This window comes from Nicotiana tabacum, chromosome 18 (assembly GCF_000715075.1).
Source record: "Nicotiana tabacum cultivar K326 chromosome 18, ASM71507v2, whole genome shotgun sequence".
Classification (NCBI taxonomy): Eukaryota; Viridiplantae; Streptophyta; class Magnoliopsida; order Solanales; family Solanaceae; genus Nicotiana; species Nicotiana tabacum.
Genome location: NC_134097.1, coordinates 20,284,866 through 20,295,381, shown reverse-complemented (window position 1 = coordinate 20,295,381; position 10,516 = coordinate 20,284,866). Strand labels below are relative to the sequence as shown.

Here is a 10,516-nt window from a genome sequence, read left to right as displayed (position 1 = left end):
GAACAGAGCGAGTATCGAATTGAACTTAATCCTAAAAAGCATGTCAATTGTGTTTCAAATAGTTTGTTATCATTAACAAAAGACCAGATAGTATAAACTTCTAGTCTAAGAAGTACCAACAGAAAAGCAAGTAAAACCATGTCTATAACTTACTTGATACTACAGCTACCCTTAGGCTTATAACAGCACCAGGTGGCTTCAACCAAGCAAACACAGATTCTGGCTTAGTATCATCCCCCAGAATCATGCGCTGCCTCTAGTGATGGTAGGACATGACTATTGCTATCCTATCCATTATAAGTAAGGACATAATACACATTAAAAGACGTCCGGATGGAAACGCCCGGGGATAGAGTTGCTTTGTTGAGCCTGCTTGAGATGCATCGACAGCGCATAGTTATTAACCTGATCACACAGAAAGGGCAATCACTTAATGTCATATATGAGAAGTGAGGTGGGATGGAAAATTAAAAATAGAGTCAGGAACCCAATAAAGCAACTCACCATTGCTGGCAATAAACTCTTGATAGCATTAATATACCAACATAAATCTTAATCGCATAAGTGTATCAACATACTTCTAGGGGGAACTGAAGACTTCCATACTTCCAACATTTATAATGCATGCATCTACATACATATATGAGTACAACTATTTCTTAAAAAAGGAAGTTTCTATGTTGGGAAGCAGCAGGAATGTGCATTCTACCCCTTTCTATAGAGGAAAGCATGCTTGACAACCAGATTTTAGTCCTCATTTCTCTTTTCAAAATTTTATCTTTGCTCCCGGATTGCACAAAGCACGTATAATAAATATGAAACCATGAAATGAGTTACGAAACTTCATGAGATCTAAAGAGGGTAATCTGACCTCAAGCGTTCTCAGCTGCTCCTGGTACTGAGCCACCAACTGCTTCAGCTGATTCACCTCATGCCCTCTATCCTCAAACTCCTTTTGACGCTCACGTTGAATAGCAAATGCTCGCTTCAAAATAGAATTCTCTTGAATAAGAGCTTCTACCTGCTGCTTGAGCATGTTGTTTTCCTGAATAATTAAATAACTATGAATATACAGATAATTTTTCTCGAGGAAGCATAACTATATATGTATAGATATGGAATGACATTTATTCTTCTTTCCCTTTTTTGGGAAATGGTAAGTATTATTGATGTCTCCTTTTAGGTGCACAACATTTTAAAAGAATGAGGTAGACGTGGCATACCAAAAGAAGATCATTAGCCTGGAATACTTAGTGCATCTCCAGCCCCAACCCTCACAAACACTGATATGTGGTGCTTGGTTGTTGAGGTGATGGGAGAGAGGTGAGTGCCTATAAGGAAAGAACACTACTAATCTATACTAATAGGCTAATAGCCAGACCATCAAAACATTAATTCTTCAACCATCTAAACATATTTGATGTTCACTTTACACTGTGGAAGATCCCACTTTTAACTCATTTCATATCTGCTTTCAATATTTTTATGCAACATTTGATGTTGCTTCGCAACATCTACACATCCGATTGAGGACCTTCAAAACAACTGTATACCATGTCCATAGTAAGTGATAGACAGATGAAGCAAATAAAAACAATGTAGACCAGTTGAATCAAGTGCAGTGGTATGGCAATAAAAATAGAAGAAAAATAGACGGAATGGTGTTAGTGGACAAAATAAAGTTAATTAAATATTTCTAGACCACCTGCTGAACATCGCGAGCTGTTGCCTCTTTTGCGCGGGCACAAATAGACTTCTCCAAGACTTCAAGAGCTCGTGAAGCACGGGCTTTAGCATCATCTATATTTGAGGCACTCATCATCTCTCTAACAAACAGCTCCACCCATTCTGTACTCTCCATGTGCAGTTCTTTTGCTGCCGATGAATCTTCTGTAGGTATGGGCCCACCATTACCTGCACCAAAATGTGTTAAGGGACGGTGTCTACCAGTATAAACAGACTTGTGCCAGTGAACTTCAAAGACATCCAACAAATGTACTGGTACACCTAAGAAAGAATGGTAAAGTATCAACAGAAAGTGAGCTCAGAGGAAAACCACTCGTCATTTTCAGTATGCATGCAATAAAACAAGTTTGGTAGCAGTTTTACTTCATTGTAAATGGGTTCTGCTCCTGGATTTTTCAGGTCCCCCATCTTTCTCACAGGGTCTCAAAGCACAAAATTACGAAGTAGTACATCAGTGGCCTCAGCTCAGCCAATTAATGAAAACAAGTGACCAGAGCAAACACGAATTTCAGTCTAGTGTCAGGGTCATACCTTTAAGGCAATTTGGAAACAGTAAAGTGCTTCGAAGAAACAAGACATTTCTCTTAAAATCAACTAAAGAGCTAACCCACAACCAAACATAATCGTTCTAATGAACGAACAGCATGTTGGGCTTGAGTGGACTCTGATTGCCTCAACATTTTGACAAGTCACATTTTAAGTCGAACACAAGCAAACAAAAGAAATTTTTTAAATAACTACTCATTATTTCTTTATACGTATGCAACCACTTCACCACCACAACCAAAAATTAAAGAAGTGAGTAACGACTAAAATTCAATAAATATAAGTATGCATCAAAGTTAGTAAGTAATAAATTAGTGCAGATATTTATCCTAAGCAACTGTACAAGTATTAAATTTGTGAAACAAAGTCAAGTTAATAAGTCAGTAAATGTTGACCACAGCCGACTAAATTATCCAATTAAGGAGAATAGAGAATACTAGCTACACGGCACTTCTAGTAAAAATGGCAAGCAGTTTTTAACATGCACGAGGTAAAAACTCGGAATAGCAATTGCGATAAACAAAACATAGCACGAGAGGTGAGCTGCCAGGATCGTGGCTTATACATTTCAAGCAAGTTAAAGGAACAAACAAACATCAGATTGGCCAAGGAACAGGGTTTTAGACTGATCAACGGAAACATCACATAGATTAACTAAATAGAATGCTACAGAACGAACATCTACAGGAAGGCGAATTATACAAACTACACATTCAAAATTATGAAATGTCTTTATAACTCTTTTCACATAATCACTTTCCCGGAAAAAAACCCAATCGGAATTGTCTTGTCTCACATGATCTTACATAGCACGTGATTATTGCACACAAACAAAGGATGCCACAAAAGAAAGTACTTGATGTCATTCCCCAAGTTTCTATCAAAACAGATTCAGAAAGGAAAAAAAATAAACATCCGATATCAATCAATAAGAATCTACACATCGATGTTCACCTTGAGTTAAGATCTGGCTGCCGATCTCCTGGGTAGCATCAGATCTTCCTGTGAGGGGCCCCAGATTCTCAGCAGACCCCAAGCGAAGCTCATTTAGTCTTTTGATGGCAGAATCCAGATCATCACCACATTCTTCTAGTGCTCTCTCAAGCAACTACAAAATTCCAAATCTAGGTTAAATTCTCCTCTTTTCAGGGTAAACAAAAGTTTGACCAAGAAAAGCTGTAGGAAACTATGCCGTAGAAGTTGATACCTAGATAACAAAAATGTTCACGAAAATAAAAGTAGCTTTTACAATTCAATGCTATCAGAATCCAAATCAACAATCTCATAGAATTGTTTTTTAAAACAGAACCACAAAAGTTAGATCCATCAATGATATCACTAAATGAAAATCATCAGACAGCATACCATTTCTGGATCAATCGGAATTGATAGAAATCCTCTTAGAATAAAACAACGATCACGAATTTTAAATCCAAGTATCAGTATTAGTAGAAGAAATCGGAGGGAAATTCTGAAATAGCATCTGCGAGGAATCATTGACTGAAGAAAAATTAACACCTCTAGTATGAATAAGATGAAATGTGTTTCTTTTATTGTCTATACCTGCATTCTATAAGGTAACAACGCTTGAATTAGGTAAAAGTCAACATACAGATTATATATGACACCTATCAAGAAAAACCCGGAAAACGTGCACCTCTTTAATTCTTTTAGAAGTTAAAAGGTATTTGGAGTGTTGTAATAATTAGTTCTTGCAATATTTTCAGACAATCCAAAACATTGTTACGTTACAAAAGCAAAAGCCTTTTTTCTCTCTTCATTGAAGCAATAACCTTTACCAAACTAAAGATCCGTAATTGGTGCTGTCCGAAGATGTCCCTCTTTTCTTTATCAATCCTACTATGTGCATTTGAACCTAAAGTTGGTGGGTGAGCTAATTCTTACAGGATTTCATAAACTCTAAAACACTTCCAAAAAACTTAATCGCACTGATCGATTGAGTTCCATCATAGATGCTCTAACTGGATACATATTTTACACTTTTCCTCCCACAAAATTACTTGCAGAAGACAAAAAAATTACAACAACAGACATAATGACAATAATAAGAAGACGGCTACCTTCATTCCTGGTATTGTAGCAAATTCACTCAGTAGTTAAAATACAATTTTGCTTGTGTTCCTCCTAGAGAATTTTTCTCTTTCTTTTGTTAATCCGAATCAGATATTGAATGCTTTTACAAAAGCTTTCCTTCTATAGTTGGGACTTAGGGAAATAACAGCAAGAGCGGATAATACAAAGAGATTACTACAATCCCTGCACTAAATTTTTTATCACCTAACTCTTTATATCCTCAAACATAAAACTCTTTACACTCGAGACTTCTATAGTCACAAGACTAATTTTATAAGAGACTTGTAGCCAGTATTAAAGCCATTGATACAGTATATATCATTCGGAGGCACTTTCTCTTTTGACGTTGCCCTTCATCCCCTTACTTCCCTTCTTCACCATCCCATCATAGAGACAAGAAACTTCGCTGGTTATTTTGCAGTTACATTTCCCATAAGAGCAAAGACTACCTCTTATGGATAAGCCGCAGAAGAAAGCATAATAGTGACTTAAGTAATCAGCAATTGATATAAGATTAAACTAATTATCATCGTAACTTCGACAAATCTTTTAACTAAAAGGGGAAGCAACCACTGCAAATACAAAGAAAAATAGAAGTACTATCAACCTAATTAGCAAACGGTTTCAAGTTGAGCAGGACTAAGACTGAGTACTTAGAGTGCAAGTTCAGCGATGTCACGGGGGAGTGGACAGCTACGTGAGGCTAAATTCACAAGTCATCTCCAAGAAAGGAAGTTTTAAGTACCTTGGGTTGATTATCGGGGGAACGGGGAGATCGGCGAGGATGTCATGCACCGTATAGGGCCAGGTTGGATGAAATTGAGGTTAGCATCTGGCGTTTGTGTGACAAGAAAGTGCCCCCGGAACTTAAAGGCAGGTTCTACATAGCGATGGTTAGATCGGCCATGTTGTACGGGGCTCAATGTTAGCCTGTCAAGATTTCTCATATACAAAGATGAAAGTCGCAAAAATGAGGATGTTGAGATGATGTGCGGGCACACTACGTTGGATAAGATTACGAATGAAGATATTCGGGCTAGGGTGGGCATGGCTCTTATGGAAGACAAAATGCGGGAAGCGAGGCTTAGATGGTTCGGGCACGTGCAAAGGAGAAGCGTAGATACCCCGGTTAGGAGGTGCGAGCGGTTGGTTATGACGGGTATTAGAAGAGGTAGAGGGCGGCCTAAGAAGTATTGGGAGAAGTGATCAGGCAAGACATGGCGCGACTCCCGCTCACCGACGACATGGCCCTTGATAGGAAGGTATGGAGGGCGAGCATTAGGGTTGAAGGTTAGTAGGTAGTTGAGCGTTTTTCTACTCCGTTCTGTGCGTACGTCTAGTCGGTCAGTGTTGTGTTTTAGTATACTAGTGGTACATGTTGTGCTCGTACTATTTTCCTAGGACCTTGTCACTGCACTGATTTATTGTTATTGCTTTTCTAGGTATATTTTATGATTCTTAGCTCGCTGGTTCTATCTTTCTGGTTATGTTGTTATTATTCTATTGTCATATTTCATCTTCTTGTGCTGAGGGTCTATCGGAAACAGCCCCACTACACAGGGTAGGGGTAAGGTCTGCGTACACACTACCCTCCTTAGACCCCACGTGTGGGATTATACTGGGTGGTTGTTGTTGTTGTTGTATCAACCTAATTAGCATGATTGCAACATATATTCTAATTTTAGATGCATATCTATTTAGTTCCCAAAAACAAGAATTGTTTATAAATAAGACAAGCAAGGGTTTGGAAGGATTTGAGTGTAATTACAACAATCATTGGATTAATTTGATTTGGGTCTCAATGGTTATTTATTTTTAAAGACATTTCAATTGAATCAAAATGTAAAGAGGTTGCCACCGAAATTTGAATAGAAAAGATTATTGTGCCCCAGGATCTAATTGACGAACTATAAGGATTTAAGAGTAATTATTCAGGAATAATGATTGTTGGGAACACTTACTTCAACGGCATTACTGTTTTTTTAAGTACGTTAAACAGCAAAACTTCGTAAGCTATTATGAAAGATATTTCACTAGTTTACAATTAGGGACTTGAATCTGCTCTGAAGTGCTCGTCGTTTTTGATAGAGTATCAGAAGCATGCTGCCTCTAGTGATTAAAAGTTCAAATATAACATTTATAACACCTTTTAAAACTTGAGGTATCTAAGTAAGTAAAACAACAGCATGTGCACGCAACCAGTTCAAGTTTAAAAAAAAAAATTATTGATAGGGAACCATCCTAAAGTACCCTCCTAATTGTTTGACATGTTAAAGTTTACTTTAGGAGTATTTTTTTAAATAAAGAGCTTACTTTAGGAGTATGTAGGATATAAGATAAGATTACTTCATAAATTAGCCTATCTAAAGCAACTACAAACATGATCTTCGTGGTCTACCGAACGATACCTCAAGTCGAGCATGAAGCAGACACTTCGCATTTTCTTGGAGAACCAGAAACCTTCGAAGCGCAATAAGGTTACATTACGAGAAAAGTCAGGAATGGAACTCCTCATAAATTCAATAAACACAAGCAAAATTGGTACCATGAGTTGAAATCGAAGACACTAAACCATGAACTTCATCAACTGCATCAACTATGCCTCAACCCCAAACTAGGTAAGTCATTTATATGAATTATATGTATCCGTTCACTCTATTGGGCCCATTCATTCACTATATACAATATATACACACAGACCATCGGGGTGATCAATTACATCCATGTTTTAACATGATCAGCTAGTTTTGCATTTGTTTTTTATCAATGCGAATTGGTCCACTTTTCTTTTTGGATAAGCAATTGCTCCACCTTGATTTCTTACATATTTATGATGCTAAACCATGTATTTAAGCGCACTATGAACTAAAAAGAAGTCTAGATGCGACTATAGTGGATGGCGTGGTAACAAAAGCTCAAGGCACATCAACTTTTGCAATCCTACAAAATGTTATTTTAAACTGCTCCCCCATGGGATTTTTTTCAATCAAAAAATCCCTCGTAAGTTTTACTTTAACACTTTTGAGTATATGCAAACCCCCATCTTTTTTCTTTAAGACTAAATTAAAGGACTTGCGGTTTTTTAACTTAAATACCTTTCCAGAAAATGTTTTTCTACTTACTTTACAGGAGACTCCATAAATTCACTCTAAGATTTTCTGAAGTAACGTCAATTTAAAAATTAAAGAGAGAGAGAGAGTATCTAAAAAGTCCATCTCATGAAGCTATTAGTGAAGATCAGCCAATAGCAACCATACTAGTAAATTTCAAGATGTATCCAAATAGCTAAAGCCAATAAAAGCGATATCTTCCTACATTTGGTTGTTCCTTAAAGGAATTTATACCTGCACAAGCATCGATTTTTTGCAGTAATCTATCAACATCTCTAAATAACCTTCACCAAACCCTACTGTTTAAACTCAAAAGTAAACCACTTTCCTGATAAACAACTAAATCGTCAACTAAACGGAACCAAAAATCATGGATCTATACATGTTGTGCAGGTTTGGGAAAACGATAAGAGGCTCAAGCCATGTCATTAAACTAAAATGCAGAAGTAACTACAAAAGACATGGTCTTCACATACTCCATCTCAAAAAAAAAAAAAAAAATCATCTCAAAAGACATGGTCTTCACATATTAATAACTTGATACATAGTTCAAAACATAATATTTCTTTTAACCATACACTCGAAGTTACTTTGATATCTCCTTTAAGCGCCACCCTGAATGCAGCACACAATTAAAAATCCCCGTATTCAACTTGTATGTCCTTGAATTTTTCCAACCCATATAACTATGCATTTATATTTAGTCTTACGAGAAACAAAAAGTAAGCAAGTGGTAAAATTAAAATTTCTGCTTGCACTGTTATGGTCAAACTTTGATCAAGATCCAAGGTAATGCTAACTTCTACTAAAGTTCGTGTCAAGGAAACCAACCATTGCACCCAAACAACCAATAAATGACATGAGAGATGTAACACGAAACTAACTCTCCACATACGTGTTATATTCTTCATAGAAGAAAGAAAGCTGATTACATCTGGGCATCTGGCGAGGAAAGACAATGATGCAGTTCTATATTTCAATAGTGCAACTATAAAATTGTGTCCAAAGAGTTAACACAGACATCAACTAGATGCATCCTGTCAAGATATAGCATAGCCAGATAACAAAATGTCTTCTGTGTGTCTACACAATACAAGTTACTAACCACATAGTATGTCAATGTTACCACTGATAAGTTGGAAGTAGAACCATAATATCTCTTTGAAAATACATTTGAAAGCTGTTTAACTAAAATAAGAATAGAAGATTATCCTTTTTCTTTTCAAACAATATTCCCACTCCAATACAATAAAGATATAAAGGGAAGCATATTTATGGCTGACAATTCCAAAACAAGCTGAAACGCCAAATAAATTGCACTGTGGTTGGTAAATTACTTAATCATTTCACTAAAAACCCATTGTTTACGAAATCAAAAGCTAATTTCACTAAAAACAGAATAGACGATCAACCGTTTCATTTTCAATGAACACTCTCAGTCCAATACAACTATGATTATAAAGAACGGAAATTTAAAGCCAAAATTCCAAAAGTAGCTGAAATTCCAAACGACTTCTAATTACTAAATTACTTCTTTTTTCAACAAAAAAAATGATTTTGAAAAAAGAAACCTGTTTGTCCAAATGAATTGCGCTGCAAATTACTTGATGCCCTCAAACTTCAATAAAATCACTAAAAAGCTAACATCCGCCACAGCAAAAGCTAAATTAGCTAGAATAACTATATCCAATCACCCCTATTTTTTCTCAATCGAGAGTACAATACACCAAATGAAAGATTTTTACTGCTAGAAAAAATTCAAACAAGCCACAACTCAAATCAATTGCACTAAAATTAATAAATTACTTAATTAGTAGATTTCAAATAAGAAAACCTGTCTGTCCAAATGAATTGCACCGCAAAATTAATTAGCGACCGTAATTATCAAATAAGCTTTTTTTTTTCTTTCATTTTTTTTCCAACATTTCCAGTTCAATACAACAAAAAGATTAACAAAGCGATTCTCTTTACAGCCAAAAGCCTAAAACTTCCAAAACAAGCATAAACACCAATATAATTGCTCTGATATTATTAAATTACTTAACTAATCGAAATAAAAACAAAAATTTAAACCTGTTTGTCCATATCAGGGAAGACCGATAGCAGATGATCGATCGCCGAGGACGGAGTAGAGAAATAAATAGTGGCGGCGGAGGAGGATCGCGGCGGCGAGAAAGAAGACGGAGAGCAACGGATCCTCTTAGAAACCGGCGGCGAAGACGACGGCGACGATGGTGTTGACTGCAAATCTTCGAAGAAATTGGATCTCTTGCTGCCGCACACTATAGCAGACATGTTGCGCCAACAATCAAAATCCTCTCAACAACAACAATTCCTCTCCCACCGTCTCGCTCATGCAGATTTCAAATTTAACCAATTCCAAAAAAAAAATCAAATAAATTAATAAAAGTCAAAATCAAAATCGAAATCGAAATCTCATTTATTCACTGTATATATGATTAGGTTTTCAATTTCTGTTATGTAAATGAATTTCTATAATCTATAATATTACTATCAGTATCAGATAAAATAAAATAATTAGTAATGGTTTTTTATCTTTGTTTTCATTCTCTCTCGTGTTCTTTATGAGATAAAGGCTGGGTTTGCGATTGATTGATTGTGTGAAGAAAAAGGAGGTGCGGGGGAAGATAGAGTGACAAGGGGTTTCAGTATGTTTAAAAGAAGGACTAGTTATGAGATGCTACGCGTAAAATGGTGGTGACGTGAAGGTATAGATTGGTTGGAAGCTGGAGCTTTGAGTGTTGGCTGTTAGCGGTGTTACGTTACGAGTTCCATTGCTCCGTTACGTTATGGCTGGTAGTTGAGCGAGCGGTGGCTTCTTCTTTCCTTTCTTTCAGTTTTTTTGTTTCTCATTCTCACATGGAAATCCAATTATATTCAAACTCGTATCATATAAAATTTTATTCAAGGGAAAACGCTTTCTATCAAAGATTTTTTTATATTCAAGACTCAAATTCTAGAACTTTGATTAAGAAAAAAGCAACATCCATTGCACCACA

The 10,516-nt window shown here is 36.3% G+C and overlaps 1 protein-coding gene across 1 annotated transcript; it reads right to left on the bottom strand.

The window, feature by feature from the left end:
• Nucleotides 1–10,158, bottom strand: LOC107766032 (uncharacterized). Its single transcript, XM_016584743.2, has 5 exons — nt 9,570–10,158; nt 3,247–3,400; nt 1,706–1,914; nt 872–1,045; nt 1–405 (listed from the first exon to the last, which is right to left on the bottom strand). The coding sequence occupies exons 1-5, from the start codon at nt 9,789–9,791 to the stop codon at nt 319–321; spliced, it is 846 nt and encodes a 281-aa protein (XP_016440229.1). The 5' UTR covers nt 9,792–10,158; the 3' UTR covers nt 1–318.
• Nucleotides 10,159–10,516: the final 358 nt, after the last annotated feature.